The 18015-nt window shown below is 52.2% G+C and overlaps 1 protein-coding gene across 1 annotated transcript in view; it reads left to right on the top strand.

Moving 5' to 3' along the window:
• NECTIN1 (nectin cell adhesion molecule 1) overlaps positions 1-17973 on the top strand; it is a 20501-nt gene extending 2528 nt beyond the window's left edge. Inside the window, 7 exon segments of the mRNA XM_035893936.1 lie at positions 1342-1713; positions 2402-2604; positions 2606-2705; positions 3140-3257; positions 7433-7584; positions 7718-7740; positions 17482-17973. Coding sequence (XP_035749829.1) covers positions 1342-1713; positions 2402-2604; positions 2606-2705; positions 3140-3257; positions 7433-7584; positions 7718-7740; positions 17482-17973 — 1460 coding nt within the window.
• The last annotated feature ends 42 nt before the right edge of the window (positions 17974-18015 follow it).

The following is an 18015-nucleotide window of genomic DNA, read 5'->3' as shown; positions in this document are numbered from 1 at the left end:
TGGTGGGAGACATTTTTCTCCAGCTGTCAGGGGAGGATCAGCTGAAACAGAATAGCAGTCATGTTCACCAGCCACCTCTTTTCCCAAGCACCTTTCATCTTTACTCCACAGAATCAAAATGGAAGGTTCCTAAATGCAGCCACTTCTGGGGTTAAAAGGCCACAAACATTATCTACATCATGCAGGTAGATCATGCAAGGTGTATAGGCACTGCCATAAATCTATTCTTATATGGGAACTATTGCTACTCTGAAATCAGGGCTGAGTCGTTGCAGCTCATTTAATTACCGATGCATTTCCAATAGGATTAAATGGATGTCTGAGTGTGTGTTAGCACATGTTAGGATATGCTATGCTGCTAAATATCAGGGCTTTCGTATGCCTTCAAATACGCATGCTCTGTATATTTACAATAACTCATTTAGTTAATAATAATAAATATTATTAATATAAATAAATAACTCATTTAGTTAATAACTCAATAACTCATCATCCAAAGTTGAAGGCAAAAGGAAGGAAAGTATTATTGATCCAGCCATGTGCCTTTTGGTGATCGGGAGCCCTAGGTTGGGGGCAGAGCTTTAGGGCTGGTCGTAGTGAAGTGTAAACACCAGTTGTGGGAAGGAAGGTGTTTATGAACAGGAATGAAGCTGCAGGAGCTGCAGGTAGATGCAAGTTGTTGTGCCTGTAGCCATAGACTGTTCTTGTATCAGCCATGCCAAGAAGAAGCTAATGAGTTCATGGGCCTGATGTCCAAGTGTCCTGGTTTCGGCTGGGACAGAGTTAATTTTCTTCCCAGTAGCTGGTATAGTGCTGTGGTTTGGATTTAGTATGAGAAGAATGTTGATAACTCACTGATGTTTTAGTTGTTGCTAAGCAGGGCTTACACCAGTCAAGGATTTCAGCTTCCCCTGCTCTTCCAGGGGCACAAGGAGCTGGGAGGGGGCACAGCCAGGACAGCTGACCCCAACTGGCCCAAGGGCTATTCCATACCGTATGACATCATGCTCAGGGGGAGCTGGCTAGGGAAGAGCGATCACTGCTTGGGAAGAGTGATCACTGCTTGGGACAGTCTGGGCATTGGTCAGTGGGTGGTGAGCAATTGCATTGAGCATCACTTGTTTTGTATATTCTGTATTTTTTTTTATCCTCTACTTTTTTATTAATCTGTCTTTATCTCAACCCATGAGTTTTACCTTTCTTTTCCGATTCTCTCCCCCGTCCCACTGAAGAGGCGGGGGGAGCAGCTGTGTGGTGTTCAGCTGCCTGCCAGGTTAAGGCACAACACCAAGAACTGTTCTTTTTCTCTCTTTCTCTGTCTGAGAAGTACACGTATATTCATGTCTTTCCATTTTATTGCAGGGCTGCAAGCTCAGACTGTCTTAGTCAATGACACAGTCTCGGGGTTTATCGGGACAGATGTGGTCCTGCACTGCAGCTTCACCAATCCGCTCCCCAATGTGAAGATCACGCAGGTCACGTGGCAGAAAGCCACCAATGGCTCCAAGCAGAATGTGGCTATCTACAACCCTGCCATGGGGGTCTCCATCCTCTCTCCCTACAAGGACCGGGTGACTTTCCGGAATCCTTCCTTCAAAGATGGCACCATTCAGCTCTCTCGGCTAGAGCTGGAGGATGAGGGAGTTTACATCTGTGAGTTTGCTACCTTCCCAACTGGCAACCGGGAAAGTCAACTGAACCTCACTGTGCTGGGTAAGATACTGGACAAGCTTTGTAGCATGAATCATTGCCTCCCATTAAACAGATCTGGAGGAACCCGAGACTCACATCCTGGGAGCTCAGGGCAAAGGTGAATCTTGGGTGTAAATTTTACCTGTGGTGATCTTTCAAATTGACAGTAAAGAGGTGAAGAGCAGGGAACTCAGGGTGGGTGCTTCATTGAGCTATCACAGGAACGCCTCTTCCTCTTTCCAGGCCTCAGTTCCCCTCTCCTTCAGTGCAGGTGCAGTAACAGTGACCTGTTCCCTAAGAGTTTTAATGAGCTGGTGGCTGTCAAGTGAACAGAGAGAAAAGACAACAGAGAGAACCTAAGCACAAGCAGAACTTGTCCATGGAGCTTAGGGTTGTGAGTGAATAGACCCCACCGTAGGTCTACATGATTCATTTACTCTCCAGTTTTGGTTTCTCATTCTAACATAGGGCTGAAAGCCTATGGCAGGAAAGGATTGACTTTCCATCATGTCTAGGGCACCTCTACCATTCTTTCCCCACAGTAGGTTACTGGCAATTTGCAGCAGCTCTAGATTCACCACAAGGTCTGTCACAGGCTCAGTGGTGCTAGATGTTTCTTGGGGTGTAGCCGAGAGGGTAGCATTGCTTTTCTAACCATCCCTTTGTACCCTTTTCTTCTCCTCCTCCTCCTTTTTGCACTTCCTTGCAGCCAAGCCTACAAATCGGATGGAGGGCACCAAACGGCCACTTATTGCTAAGTCTGGCAGGACAGAAAAGATCTTGGTAGCTACCTGCACCTCCTCTAACGGGAAGCCCCCCAGCACTGTCACCTGGGACACTAAGCTCAAAGGGGAAGCGGAGTTTCAGGAGATCCGGAATAGCAATGGCACCATCACAGTGATCAGCCGGTATCCGGCTGGTGCCGAGCCGGGAGGCCCACCGGCAGCAGCTCATGTGCGTGGTCAATTACCAGCTGGACCGCTTCACTGACAGCATGACCCTCAACGTGCAGTGTAAGTGAGCATGGGCAGGGCTGGAGAGCAACATGCCGTCGTCCTTCCCAGGGGGGAGGTGATAAAGTCTGGCAAAAGAGGATTTTTCTGAAGGGAAGATGTTGGTCTGGTGGAGGGGCTGAAGTAGGGGGCTGCTCAATTTTCTGGAGAGTGAAAACTGGAGTGATCCCTTGGAATAACCATGTGCTTTCTCTTTTTCACACCTTCTTTCTCTCTCTGCCTCTGCCACATCCCTTTGTTCCTCCCCATCCCTCTCTCCTTCATTCACCCTCTCTCACATTCTTTGTCCCTTCATCTTTCCCACCTTGCAATCTCTCATTCTCCCTTCCCTGCCCCCTCATCTCTTCCTATTTAATTTTCTCCCCCTTCCTTTACCATAACTCTTTCCTCTCCCTTTTCCATCCTGCTTTTCTATCTTTTTCATCCCCCTGCAGATGAGCCAGAAGTCACTATTGAAGGCTTTGATGGCAACTGGTTTCTCAACCGGAAGGATGTGAAGCTGATATGCAAATCGGATGCCAACCCCCCAGCTCACACCTATGAATGGAAGCTGTAAGTGCCTACGGTGCTTCTGCTCTCAGTAGCACATATGATCTCTGAACAGGGCAAAGGAGTCTCTGTAGAAACCTCAGTCCCTCTCTGGTCAATTAGGGCCCAGCCTCATTACTGGCAGTGGTGTCACTCCAAGGTAAAAGCTATGCATGTGAGGGGACAGTTGGACACTCGTAGCTGCTGGAGCTGTGCTCCTGCAGAATGCTCAGAGCTGATTCTGGTTCCCTGCACAGCTCTGCCAGGAGGCCTTCATTGCATGGGGACTGGAACTAATTTCTTTACTTGCAAACCAGGGAAGCTGCTGTCTTCAGCCTTGGCCTTTCTGGCTCACCCCCTCTGTGCTGATCATCCTCTGAAGCTGAGCTTGTCACATCCAAAACAAGGCTTGCTGCCCTGTCAGCCCTCCCTAGAGGGCAGCCTGTGCTTTTGAGGCAGGCAGTGCAATGTTTGAAGTGACTGGGGCAAGGGACTTACTTGCTTTGCCTGGACAGGCTTTATCAGAAGTTTCATGTGGCTTATGGCCCCAGCGGACATTGCTGGGACTAGCATTTTGGTTGAGCCAACACAGCCACCTCACCTTGTGATGGACAGAGGTTATCTCCTGCCTTTCAGCTGGGTCTTTCCCCATCATCTTCCAGTTCAGACTCAAGAGGGAAGGGCAGTGGGTAAGGATCATACACCCCCCTCTCCACTGGGCTGGGATGGAGCTTGCTACCAGTGCAGCGCAGCCTCAATTCCTAGGATAACTTCTTATTCTCACTGTGCTGGAATAATATTCTGCCCTGGTGATGTGAAGCAGCTGAGCTATGACAAGGTGAATAATTTTCCCAGTACCACCAAGTGCTTCAGTAGCAGAGCTGGAAAAGAACCCAGGACTTCCCTTCCTTCAAGGGGCACAAATAGCACAAAAGTTGTCTGCCTGTGAAAAAACCTTTCCCTGGAATCAGCCTCAGCTGTAAGCAGGAGCTCCCTTTCAGAGCACTCGTCCCCAGGCGGCTGACATTAAACAGAAGCAATTCCTTGTCCTCCAGGGTTTCAGCTTTTGGCTGAACACACTAAAGGGACTGAGAAGTGAACGAGGGGTGTCTGGGGAGTCAAATGGGAATTGATGCAACCTGATGTGGTTCTCTCTCCCTCTCTTTTCTATAAGCACTCATGTAGCTTTAAAAAAGAAAGATCAAATGGATCCTTTCTTCTTTTCAGCTGGCATTTGTCATCAGGAAAGAGGCTCTCAAAATGGCTTTGCAAGGAGCTAGGCATATTCTCTCTCATTCCGCTTCCCAGATCAAACTGTTCACAGTCGAAGTCTGAAGAGGATTGTTTTTCTTGCCTTTTTTTCAAGTTCTCGTCCCCAGCTTTCTCCCTCTGTTGGTTCTGCCAGTTCAACTTAAACTCCGAGGGGGCTCTCTGGGTTCCTCACAACATTGCCAGGAAAGTGTTAGAGGCAAAGATGCCCCTTGTGGCACCCAAGGCAGAAGAGATCCCAGTTGAGGCTATCTCCACGTAGCAAGGCTGGCAAATTGAGCTGAGGCGAGCCTTGTGAGATGGAGCTGGGGACAAGAGGCAGGTTTTCACTCTGCTTTTGGGCAACACATTTCACCCCTTGGTTCTGCTATAGCTCACATGTGGGGCTGGAGCCTGAATACTTGCCGGGGTCCCGGGCATCAGGCTTTCTGTGGCAGGAGCTCTGTCGCTGTGTATGGACACAGCCAGCATCACAAGCAGACCCTGATCTCTGTTGGGACAGTCTGCTCCTGCTGTGATAGTGATGCTGGAGGCAGGCTGAGAGCTGAAGCACGGGGTAACCAAGTGCCAAATGTCTCAGCCAGGTGATGTTTCTGTAGCCCGGGGCAGGACAGAGGGTTAGTTACCAGCTAGGCTCAAACACAACAGGGAATGCAGGTGCCAGGGCTGAGCGTGGCGCTGCGTCACTGGGCAAGTGTCATTTGCACACCTGCTTTACACGCTGTGCTGGCAATAAATTCAGCTCTGGCAGAACCGATTCTTGGGCACAGCACATCTTTGAGCCAGGCATTGAGTTGGTCCCTATGTGCTTGTGTGATTGATAACTTTTTTTTTTTTTTAAAACACTGGAAAGAGTTTTTTCCTATGGATTCTATATGAGCTCTGTGTATGTCCATTTGTCTGTCTTTAGCCTGCAGTGGTTTCTTGACTTAGAGCTAAGAAGCTGGGAGCATCAGTACTTTGCTTTGGGAAGGAACTGTGGGGAGAAAAATGGAGAGAGAGAAAGCATGGAATTAAAGAGTACAGGTTTTGAAGTCTGATAGCACTTCAGTTTGATTCGCCAGCCTGTCCCTTTTTGCACACTTGGTGGGTCAGTTAGGACTGAGTATGAGATTATTGACCTGAGAGAGGATGGAAAGGAAAGATGGAGTGCGGCTGAAGGTAAGGAGAATGGAGATGGAAGAAGAGGAGAGTAGGGAGTGAGAGAGAGCAAGTGAGGCTGGGGGAAATAGAGGCAGAAGGGAAGGAGGAAGAAAAAGCTGGGGCACAGTCCAGACTCTGGCTCTCCCATTCTTGGCCCCAGGTTGCCCCTGAGTGGGGCCCGGCAAGGAAGAGGCAGACCAAGCAGATGGGATGAAAGCCTGATAAATAATTGCACTGCAGCCAACCACATAGGCATGCAGCGTGTGTGTGTAGGGAGGTAAGGAGTGGGAATAAGATCCATGGCCATCCCCTTCCTTCCCACAGTGCCACTTTGGTAATATCAAACCGATTCATTTCTTTGGCTGGGCAGCCAGAGAAATAGCCACCAGCATCTTTGGTTTATCCATTTATGCCTCTTCCCATTCCTGGGGGTCAGGAAGCAATTACTGCTGCTGCTGGTTTGCTCCTGCCTGGAATGTAAAAACCAGCCATGCTTTCCCCTCCTCTCATTTGGATGGTGATGAGCAACAGTCAGGGGAGCTGTTAGAGGAAGCAATAGCCTTCTCTAGCATCCCACAGCACAGTTCTTAGATGTGCCCTTGTCTTTGTAGAGTCTGGGCCCTAATTCACCACAGGCAGAGGACCAACATTACGCTCTTCTATTCTTCCATCAGCTTTGGGATCATTGGCTTGATGTACCTGGGAGAGACTAATGTGTTTGCTACACATATGTGCCTATGTGTATATGTAGACGTGCAAAATACGCGCTTGTGCATTTAGGCACTTCTTTACAAACCTAATTATACCCCCATTACTCCCTTTTGTTTCTTACAAATTGCTGACAATATGTGCACATTTTTGTTGGGAGGAGGGGAAAGAATTACTTGAGTAATTTTTAATTGCCTAAGAGAAGTAATTACTTTACTTTGCTTCAGTAATTAAGAATAACCAGGACATGTGTGTCTTTTCCTAACACACAGGGTTTTTTTTATTTTTTATCTGCCTTTCTTCATTTATTCTCTGTGTCTCTAGACTTAGTTTTGCATTATTCCAGTTTCACACTTATCTGACTGCTCTGACATGAGCAGGTCACAGATGGCAGGGCTCTAAATCAGCACCGCTTTACTAGAGCTTGAGTTGCAATTAACACTGCCTGATCAGCTGCCCAGGACAGTTACATGGGCAGGAAATTGGAGTAAAGCAGGGTCCGGTTGGTGTCCCATTCCTGTGTTTTCCATCAAATGGAAAGTCAGGGATGGAGGAACACTCTGAAGATGAGCCTGCTAGACGTGAGCCACCTGAAACAAAGGAGCGACCTGGCCATCTTGCCCTAAGCTTGTACCTACTTGGGCATTGTGCTGGAAAATGCAGCGCTTTAAGGCTCTGAGTCTGTTTTTTGGATAGGGAAGACCATAAACTGAAAATGCTCCACACCCTGTCAGCCAAATCCAAGGGGCTGTACATGACCCAAATATGTCCAGTCTCCCTTGTAATCACAGAGAAGGGGAAAAAAAAAACCCAGTCCATGTAAAGAACCTGATTCTCATCATGCAGTGGATTTATCCTGGAGACACTCTACTGACTCTTTCCTGTAATGCTGAGGTCTGAGGGTTTGGTTTCCAGGCTGACTACATTAATGGGTATTTTCCAGCCAGCACCACTGGGTTCTGGACCTGCCCCCTTCGTCCTGCAAGCGCAGAACCAGCATGTCGGTGTCGCCTCTGCAATACTGCTTCACCCTACTGAGTATCATCTCTGGGGTCAACCACGATCTTTGTTTCCCCTAGGCCAAATGGGACTCTGCCAGGGAGCGTGGAAATCCAGAACAACACCATCTACTTTAAAGGGCCTGTCTCCTACAGCGTGGCTGGCACCTACATCTGTGAGGCCTCCAACGCCATCGGTACACGGTCAGGCTTGGTGGAAGTCAATGTCACAGGTAGGAAACCACTTGGTGTGCTTTGAAAGACAAGAGGAGGAGCAGGTGGGGAGAGGAGAGTGTGAGCAGCTGACAACTACCATCCAGTTACATCTGCTTAACTTCTGTCTTAATCATCAGTGTCTCCTTCTAGTGGTGGGTGGGGAGTTCCACGATGTAAAAGGGAGCGGTGAAGTTACTTGCTTTGCACTGGTTTTGCACTGGTTTGGCTTGGATTTTTTCTCGTTTCCTCTTGTTGTCTTTTCCTTTCTTACACCAAGATACATTCAATTTGTTTCCCCCTTGTCTTCTGCTTTGGATTCAGAGAGATCATTGGACATGTTAGAAGCGAAGACATGTCAGGGACATATTTGTTAGAAGGTAGAAGAAGAAGTAGGATGAGGATGTAGACTGCCACTGAAGCAGCAAAGCATGAGATGGATGAGCCATTTGCTCAGAATGATGTTTGGCGTTTCTGATGTTAGGCAATTCTCCTTATTTTTCGTTTGTGCTCCTTCCAGTGCCATGTTGGTCTGTGCGCTGGCTCACCTGGCTGCCACAGATTACTGAGGGGTTGTGAGCACTTGAGTAGCTTTGGCTGGGCTCCGGAAAGGAATAACATCACGGGATGCAGGTGATGGGAAGTGATGCTATGTGACGTCATTTGGGACAGGAGGAACTTGACGACTTCCAAATCAATGTAGCCACAGGAGTGAGGGAGAATCGTGGATATTCTTAGGTAGTGTTAGGGAGAGAAAGTGATGTCAAGAAACAGGTTAAAGAGAAGAAATAACATATGGCAATAGCCTGATTTCAGAGAGACAAAGTGATATTGCAAGGCATCAGCAAAGGGGAAAAGTGGCTGTTGGTGCTTTGAGAGCAGGGAAGGGGAAATTTCCCTATTCCTTTGGGGTAAAAGGAGCGCTTCGTTTTATCAGTGGGTTAATGGCAGGCGGTGACCAGCAGTTGTGGGTCTTATGAGAGAGATGGAAATACCTCTTGCAGTAGTGAGTTGGAGCACTGCCACAGTGCAGTGGGCTCTTGGGGGTTAGAGGAGAGAGCGACCATCTGATGAAGCAGCACTGCCTGCCTGGGAGACAGGCCTGGCAGCTGGGGCAACTTGCCAAGGCTCTCCACTGGCCCCCCAGCTGGCCAGCAGCACTGCGGGGGCTCAGCGCTGGTCTCCTTCGGGTGCTCCCCCTACACCCCAGCTTGGGACCGTTGCCAGGCGGGCAGGCAGCACAAACCACGGCACACAGCCACTTTTCCAGCTGGGCTCATAGCAGGGACCGTGTGGTGGTGTAGCTCCAGACCTGCTCTTGCTGGGGAGAGCAGCATGGCTGTGACTGCAGCCGGGTGAGCTGGATTGCAGCCGGCTGCCTGCGTCCTGCAAATGCCACGGACAGCACAGGTTGCCTCCAAGCTGGATGGGCAATGAGGTGCATGGGGAGCTCCCAAGGCATGGGAAATACAGGGCAGGTTCCTAGGGTTGCTAGCTCTTCCTTGCTGTCCAGCCTGAGGCAAATCAGAGCGCCTACTGTTCTGATAGTGGGCCACCTCTCTGAGCCACCCCAGCCCTTGAAGAGTTGTCTAACCTGAGAGTGGTGAAAGGGCCTTCTCAGAGGGGCTGAGCTCCAGCCCCCTCCACAGCTCTCTGCAGTGGTAAGTGCTGAGCAAGGGTGAAGAGGAGGCCAGGGCAGCTGACCTCCTGAAATTAGCAGTCACACTGTGTTTGGCACCCTTACCACCTCAGTTTCCCCTCTTCTGTAACACGGGTAAACCAGGCTAATCTTCCTCTATGCAAGTGCTTGGAGGTCAATGGATGAGATGTGCTAATTAGATGCTAATTACCAAGTATTTATTATGATCATTATCACTGTAGCAGGCCTTTAATTCACACCTCCTGTCCTGGATCCCTGCCTGCTGAGTTGTTCCTGGTATATGCTTTTCTCTGGGGGATTTTTCATTTGCCAGTGAAAGGCACCAGAATAACAAAGCTCTTTGTTCAGGACAAAGGCACACAGCACCCGCCCTGCCCAGCCCTGCCCCCCCGCCCCAAGCCGGGGGAAGGTCATGGCCAAAATCCTGTTCAGCCACTGGCCATTTCATGGGAGTTGCCACCAAAGGCACTGTGTTTCTGGGACAGTGCAAGCAACTGCCTGGTACAAACTGAGCAGACTCGCTTCCCATCGGCAATAGAAAACCATCCCACGCAGTAACTAGCACCTTGGGTCACATTTGAAATGGTGATTGGAGGGTAAAAGCCTCCAAGCTCAGTCTCCCGGTCGCAGAGAAGGAGGTGGGATAGATATTGCAGAAGGCTTCGAGAGGAACAGGCTCTCTTCGCCATGTCTCATTTTCCATTTCTGCATTAGCCTGTATGACCATTTCTTGCTGTCGTTCTGTCTATCCGACCACCCCGTATCCCTTGCAGTGTCAGGACACATGTTCCCAAGCAGCAGATACAGCCCTCACTTCATATTTCCGGCAGCCACCCGCCAGCATTTCGTCTGTCTCAGAGCCACAAGAGCATTGCAGCCTGGGTGGGCTGCACCGACTCGCCTGCGTGGGCACGGGCTCCTCTAGGGCCGAGGGTCTGTGGGTTCCCCCTCCGGGCTTTGGTAAATGTCTTCCTTCCCGGTGGTTTTTCAGGGGACTGGTAGAGCATCGTTCTCACGCTTGATGAGCGCAGTGCTGGCAAGGGAAGCGCGCACTGGCAGGATTTCTGGGGAATGACTTTGGGTTGATGTCTGCCTGCCTATAATCTCAATTTATTCCCAAAGGTCTGAAAAGTGGGATTGAGGTTAAATGAGAGGCAAGGAAGGACACACCAGCAGCTGCCTCGCTAGGAGGGATTAGCAGCCAACCCGTTAGGCCAGGCCTCCACCACATAAAAACCCCACTTTTAATAATTCATGGGATCTGAATATGTTTATCCAGCTCTCCCTAAGGACCGATTAGGCCAGTGCTGGGGGAGGGCTCAGCCGTCCTCGCTCAGCTATTACAGGTACATTTGTTTGGGTCTTGCAGGCAATTTAGGGATTGTCAGTGGACCACAAAACCTCTTTCAAGAGCTGCATGCAATAAATGGAGTTCAATCTAGTGAGCAGCCAGCCTTGGGAGGGAGAAAAAGAAGGCTGATGCAGAGAAAACCCTGCAGCGGCTTTTCCCCCTCCTGTCTCACCGGGTACAGACCTCCTGCCTCCTTCCACCCAGCATCCTTCCTCCCAGCCCGGGCCCCCGAGGGGAGGAGTGCAGGGCTAGTTGAGCCCCCTCATGGGGAGGGCGATTTGTTCAGAGGAGGCCGAACGCTTCTATTAGAGTTATAGCACATTAAAGAGATTGATAAGTGGAAATTTAATATTTTATTCCAGCAATCTGTTCCTATAATAGCTTCTCCTGCCTTGCAGGACCTTTGTCAGTCTCAGACAAGCCATGTAGTGTGACATGTAACTATTTATTACAGGCGGCCAGGTGACATAATAAAAGGCTGTGGTTACAGACTGCAAGCGTGTCCCTGCATGCCTGCGCACGGCTGTGGTGGTCCTGCGCAGAGAGCTGGTCATGTACACACACATGTGTGTGTGCCCCCAATCTGCATCCTGGCACACAAACGGGCCTCCCAAACCTGCCTGCCTACACAGCCGTGTGTACATGCAGGACGCAGGAGCATCAGTGCATTGGCATGTATGAATATGCATGGCTATAATACGAACACGTGCTTGGCTATATGGGCTTGTGTGCAGCATATACATACCCTGGTCCTTGTGCGTGTGTGTTCATAAACATTTGTGTGTGCATGCAGGGGGACGTTCATACACTTGGGTACCAACTTCAGCTAGAAGAAGCACAAGGAGAAAGATGTTAAAACATTTCCTCGTGGGCCTTCAAGCACCAGGCAACCATCAAACCCGACGGAGAATCAGTGCTAGAGCTGGGGAGCAGGGAGAGCAGAGCCTGTGGTGAGGCAGTGACCGCTGCCAGCCTCTCTGCTGCAGGGCTCCCGCCTGTTTCCCGAGGCCAGGAAGGGGTCTTTTCCTCCAGAATACTGCAGGGACCCCCGGTTGCTTGCTTGGTGTAGCCACACCTCTGCACGCCCCTGGATTTCCAGGAGACAGGACACAATGTGCAGGTGCCCCGGGGAGCGGCTGCGATGACGGGAGGCTCTGTGCCGTTCCCTGCCCAGGGCCGTGCCAGCCCATGGGTAAGCAGCTTTGCAGCCTTGGCCTTGAAAGCGCTACAGGCTGTGGAGGGGAGGAGAGGTTGGCAGGGACTGACGGTCCCCCCGTTTGCAAGAGAAAGCCCTTTCCGGGAAGCGTTAAATCCCAAGCCCGGAGCAGGTGCACCCAAAGCCCAGCCGCCGGCCAGGGCTGTGCCGCGCTGCACCAGCCAGTGCTCCTGGCTGCTCTAGGTGGGCGGACGTAGGGCCAGGGGCTGGAGAGCAGCACGCCTGGGGGGTCCTGTCTGGTGCTAATCTTCCGGATGGCGGGTAGGAGCGTCTGCTGCATCCTGTCTGATGGCATCTGTGCCAACGGCCCCTGCGGGAGCGGTGCTTGATTGACAAGCGATAGGTGACCTGACAGAGAGATTAAAACCTAAGACACGTTTGGCATCTGGCCTAAAAGCCGTCACGCTCTGAAATGCCAGTGGCAGCTGCTAAACTTCTGGATTAGTTGCCAGTGGTTTTTCCACCCCCACCGCCTCCTCTCCTCCCCACCCTGCTCTGCACAAGGAGAGCAGAACTCCCTGGCAGGGAGAGGAAAGGCAGGGTCCCTTGGAGCTGAGATGGGCATGCAGAGATGCAAGGGCTGTTGTGAAGGGAAAAGGACAGAAGTGCTACAGGCTTCTCACATTGCAGCCCCGTGCGGGCTGAGGCAGGTCCAGAGGTATCTCCGTATCTTTACTTATGTACACGTCTACAGCACAGCGGGTCAAAGTCCTGGGATAATTTGGCGTGGACTGTACTGGCAGGGGAGGTTTGCCATCAGCAATCTGTCTTGTAAAAAAACCCGCATGATCACCACTCTGTTTGCTGAGGCCAGCTGGGAACTGGGAAGCTCCATGAGCCCATCGGAATTAAGGTTCCTGCTCCTCCCCGGAGCTGCTGGTCGCCCTGGCTAGAGCTGGCCAAAGGCCACTGCTTCCCATTGCAGCAGGTGTTTGATTTTGCAAGGCAGAAGGAAATCCAGGGCCTTCCTCTGGAGGAGCTTCATGCAAGGAGCAGCTTGGGCTGACACGTGTCCAAAAGGTAATTTCTCATGGAGTTTGACATTTTCCTCAATGCCCATGGCTACAGTGAGAATCTCAGCTGGTGCTGGGTTTTTCCTTGGCCCTTATGATTGAAGGGAAAAGGATGGAAATGTGACTTCAAGAAAAAATGTGTCCACATGAAGTAGTATCTTTTAAAATATCTAAGCAGCGTGATGAGCAGAAGGGCTTTTGAAAGCTGGTTTCCTGTGGATCTGCATATCATAGAAGAATTACTTGGTATCTAAAAATATGCTTTTTCTGATCTGGGCCCTTCCTGCCCTTGGGAGCAGCCTCTTGTCCCTGTGGGTTCTCTGATGTCTAATGAGGTTTAGCTCCCACCTCTGCCAGGGATCTCACTCCAGCTCTCTCCAAGAGCTTTATGATAGGGGTAATTTTGGCTCATTCTTCTGTCAGATAGCAGTGAAATTGGCCAGCAGGTTCAAAAAGATTAGATAAGGGATTGATGGACAGGCAGCGCGATTTGCATACGTCTCATTTTTATTGGAAACCAGCCATTGAAAGAAAGATGTGATTTTTAAAACGTGTATTTTTGTAGCCACGCCTGTGATGAGGAAGGCCTGGTTTGTCTCTACAAGTGGCAGCACCACCATGCCCCTGGGTGCTGCAGGGGGAAGGCAGGAGCCAGGGCAGGGAGATGCTCGAGCCCTCCGCCTTGCTTGGGGGGATCAAAGAGAACCTGTGGGCTCGGCCGGGTGCCAGAGCGAAGCCCCGGGCGACCGCCCCATCTCCCTGCGCTCCCAGCTGCCGCCCCAGAGGTCCGGCTCCTGGCACGGGGACAGGAAGCGGGGCTGAATGCAACAGCTGGCAGAGCCGGGCAGCGGGCAGATAGTGTTGCTGCTTTAATTCCTATTCATACAGCACTCCCTTTTTTTTTATGAGGGCTGGGGGGTAGCAGGAGGGGGGGAGGCTTTTTATGCTGGCATTAAAGCCTGGCTTGTTCCCCCTCCCTCCGCTCCGCTGTCTCCTGTTTCTCCAGTCCGCTTTTCACAGCAGCTTTAATTCTCTCCAGACTCTTCCTAATGGATTTTTCACATGGGGCCCCCAGCACGCTCAGGCATCGCACCAGTTTCCAGAAATTTCACGCACCCCTCAAACACAAAAAGGGGATCCTTTTCTCACACTTTCCCGTCTCTCCTCAGGCTGCATTTCTGCTCTCTTTTGCACCCCAGACACGAAACTCGGTGGGCAGAGGGGTAAATCCCTCTTTGTGGGGCTGACAGCAGCGGATGCAAGCGGAGCGACACCCACAGAGTGGCGGACCTGTCCCGAGTCATTAATTAACCTGGCTGCTGAACACACCGGGGCACCTTGGCAGGAGCCTGCAGGCGTGCCAGGCTGTGCCCGGCAGCTGCGGGGCGCGGGGATCCCCGCCAGGGCTTGGCTCTGGGGGAGGCTGGAAGCCAAGGGATCCGGCTGCGGGGGGAGCCGGGCTGGGGCTCGGGGTGGCACGCTGCTCCCTGCTCGCCATCTGGCTTGAGAAGGGGACCTTGTCGCAAGGCAGAGGCACGCCAGGGCAGAGCCCAGGCCAGGGACCCCGCTCCCTTTCCAGCTCTGCCGCTCGCTGCAGCCCAGCGGCCGTGGAGAGGGGCTCTGGCAGTGCCCACCCCTGCTCCGGAGCAGCCTGTCCCCTCCTGCCTGGGTCACTCACGCCTCGTTCGTACCCGTCCCCCCCACGCAGGGCTTAGCCACGTTTCCCCATTGCATCCCAGAGCTGCTTGCTTTTCCAGGCTCCGGGGGAGTGCGGTGGGTGGACGAGGGGGGAGAAAACTATGTGGGAAGGGAAGGGATGATTTCGGCTGCTGGCTTGCGATCTTCCCATCTTTCTTCTCCCTCTCTTCCCACAGTTTGGTTTTGTTTTCTCTGGCATGGGAACTGGGCCACTGCGAGGAGGATGGGGATGGGATCTGAGCAGAAAATAGTTCCTTCCCCGAACAACGTGTGAAATCCAACACGGCGGCGTGTTAGTTTTTGTGTCCACGGCGTTGGCAGTGGCAGGGGGGTGGCATGTAGGCGAGTGCTATCTCAGGGGCGGGCAGCACAAAGGGCGGGAAAAAAATAAATATATATGAGAAAGGTAGAAAAACATTCCCCCTTTCACTTCATGCGTCCAACCTGGGCTGTTAATGAGGCTTTTAATAGAAAAGTGGGCCAAGCTCCTTTTGAAACTGTGCACAGACTTCCCCTCTCGGATCTGTCTGTTTTCCAGAGCTGGGAGGCAGAGGGGATCAGTATGGCTTTAGGGACCCTGTGCTCAGCACACACACCGTATCTGGGTCTTTTCGGGGTGGGGTATTGGGACCCATGGTCCCATGCACAAAATCAGCCTTGGTGTGGGGAAAAGCGAGGTAGGAAGAGGCTTCAGATTGGAGCTATGGGGTGGGGGAAAATCAAAGATACAGCCCCCAGGGTCTGAGCCAGCTTGCTGGGATTTCTCTGCACCCACTTAAGCTCCAGGTAGACCCCTGCTTTGCGCACAGTTTTGGGAATTGGGCACCGTGGGGTTGCAGAGGCTGTGATGGCAAGGAGCAGGCCTGGGGAGGTGGCATGGGCAGGGTGGCAAGAGCTCTGTGGATGCTTGGGTGGTTGAAGTTGAGCCCTCAGGAGCCAGGACTACTAGGGGACAGACGTGACATTTCTTGCTGTCTCTGCAGAGAGGTTTTGCATTAACCAGCTGGCTATGACAAGCCTTCTGGTGATGCAACATGTGGTTTTGGCTTTCCAAAACCCAGCCCCAGTTCCCTATGCTGAAATACATGCCCTTGCTCCTGCTCTGAAGGCTGTCTTTGGAAAGAGATGCTGGCTCCTGCCTACACAGCATGTTGCTCTTGATTCTGGCTGCAGCAGGGAGCCCCTCTGTCTGCCTGTCCCCCAGCTCGTTCTGCCCAGTGTGCTGCTCTGTGTGTGGTTTCAGGGTCGTGAGGCTTTGCTTGAGGCAAGTCAGGGCTGCAGAAACCAAGATGCTGTTGTTGGGATGATGTCTCAGGAAATGCAGGAATGAACCAGCTCTCAGGCACAAGCAAAGCGTTTAAGCTGCAAGGATCAGACCAGCAATTGCTCGAATTCAGTACCCTTGTCCAAAATCTGCAGCTGTTTCAGGAACTGCCTCTACCCAGGGAAAGCTCTTTTCTCCCCTCTTCCTTAGCGGCTGGGCCAGGCTGTGCTGCAGGGAAACCCGCTCCCTGCCCAGCTCCTGCTTGCTCAGGGCTTTCTGCCCCAGTGCAGGAATGTGGCTGCCAGCCCCAGGCAGTCCTGCGGGCGCATGGGGAGGCGGCAGGAATCAGACTCTGCCTCGTACATCCCTTTTGAATTTGCTCGCCCCTCCCTCCCCATCGCCCCATCCTGGCTGCTCTTCTGGGAGGGCATGCTGACACTGCTGGTCGGGCTGTGCCTCTCCTTGCCTGCCAGGGTAAAAAGTGAGGGCCAGGATGCTCCAGAGCAGCAGTAACAGCTTGCAGCCATGAGCAGGGCTGGCAGACAGGCCTTGGGGGTAGAAAAAGCAGAGTGGGGGTCTGAGCATGGTGTGCAAGGGCAAGGCTGCCAGGGGGTATTAACCAGGCGCCTGCTGTCTAAATTCAGAGGCAGGTGAAGGACTGAGACAGCCGTGTGGTGCTTAGTGCTTCATGGACGTGGATGCTCAACAGGAGGTTTGTGAAAGCTGAGTTTGGCCAGGGGCTGTAACTGTGCTGAGGGAGGTTAGGAAGGTTGATTTAAGTCCTGGATGAAACTTTATCTGTGTCGATGTGTAGGTGTTGAACTGCATGAAAGAGAAGAGAGCTTCTTTCTCATCTCTTTTCTTTTTCTCCTTTGAGTTATTTATTTTTTTTAAATAGGTCAGGGTAACTGTAGGAACGAGATTAGCATGAGTAGTGGCACTGTGCTGGCCACAGTAATAGCAGAAGAAAAAGAAACAGTGGGAGGTCAGCATCTGTGTGCTGCAGAGCACAGCTGGGTCAGCAAGCGGGCTCAAGAGCCAGCCATGACCCTGAGCAGCCACAGATTTGGGGTGGCGATGGGGGGGGAGATCACAAGGTGCCGCTGCCTTCTGGCCTGACCTAGACTGGTTGGGATCAGGCTGGGCTGGGATGCCGAGGAGAGGGATGCAAAGCTGGCAGGTCCAGCATGGCATCTACAGGAGCAGTCGTGGCAGCTCGGTGCCCACCGTTGGATGGGGTTTGGGTCCTGCTCCCCAGCAGGAGCACCCTGGGGCTGTCAGTGTGCTCTGGCAAACTGGACCTGCAATGTCACCCGGTAAAACGGAAAGCGTCTGGACTCAAGGCACTGGGCTTGTGGGATCTGAGCACGTCTGGAGAAACCAGGTGGGGTGGGGAGGGAAACACTGCTTCCAGCCGGCTAGGCTCCTGCATGAGGCTTGGCGAGCTTGGCACAGCACGCTGCGTTCCCCTTGCTAAGGCAGAGCTCCCATGCGCTGACCCCTGTGAGGATGCACCCTTTTCCCCTTTCCCTAGTTTTTCCCTTCCCTGTTCCTTACCCTCATCTTCCCACCCCCTCACCCCCCAAAAATGGCAATGAAAGCATGGAGGGAGGGCGCGTTTCCGCATGGTTTGACACTGTTCCCCCTTCCATCTGTCTTTTCCTACCTTTTTCGCCGCCCCGTCTCCAATCGATGATCGCAAATCCATGGTGCAGCCGAACATCCCCACACCGGTGATTGGGGGCATAGTGGGAGGAGTCTCGCTGGTCCTGGTGGTGGCCGTGGTGCTCTTTGTGGTACTCCGGCGCCGGCGTCACACCTTCAAGGGTGACTACAGCACAAAGAAGCACGTGTACGGCAATGGCTACAGCAAGGCTGGCATCCCACAGCATCATCCCCCCATGGCCCAAAACCTCCAGTACCCCGACGACTCGGACGACGAGAAGAAGCCGGGCCCGCTGGGCGGCAGCACCTACGAAGATGAGGACGAGGATGTGGGAGGCGAGCGCAAGCTGGGTGGCCCCAACAAATACGAGGAGGATGCTAAGCGGCCTTACTTCACGGTAGATGAGGGGGAGGCGCACCCCGAACCTTACGACGAAAGGACACTCGGCTTCCAGTATGACCCCGAGCAGCTCGACATAGCGGAGAACATGGTCTCACAGAATGACGGATCTTTTATCTCCAAAAAGGAGTGGTACGTGTAGCTCGGCACCCCATTGCTACACACACACACACGCGTACACGTA

The sequence above is a fragment of the Egretta garzetta genome, unplaced genomic scaffold (genome assembly GCF_000687185.1).
Source record: "Egretta garzetta isolate BGI_Z169 unplaced genomic scaffold, ASM68718v1 scaffold365, whole genome shotgun sequence".
In the NCBI taxonomy this organism is placed as follows: domain Eukaryota; kingdom Metazoa; phylum Chordata; class Aves; order Pelecaniformes; family Ardeidae; genus Egretta; species Egretta garzetta.
This window is presented reverse-complemented; position numbering and strand designations above follow the sequence as displayed.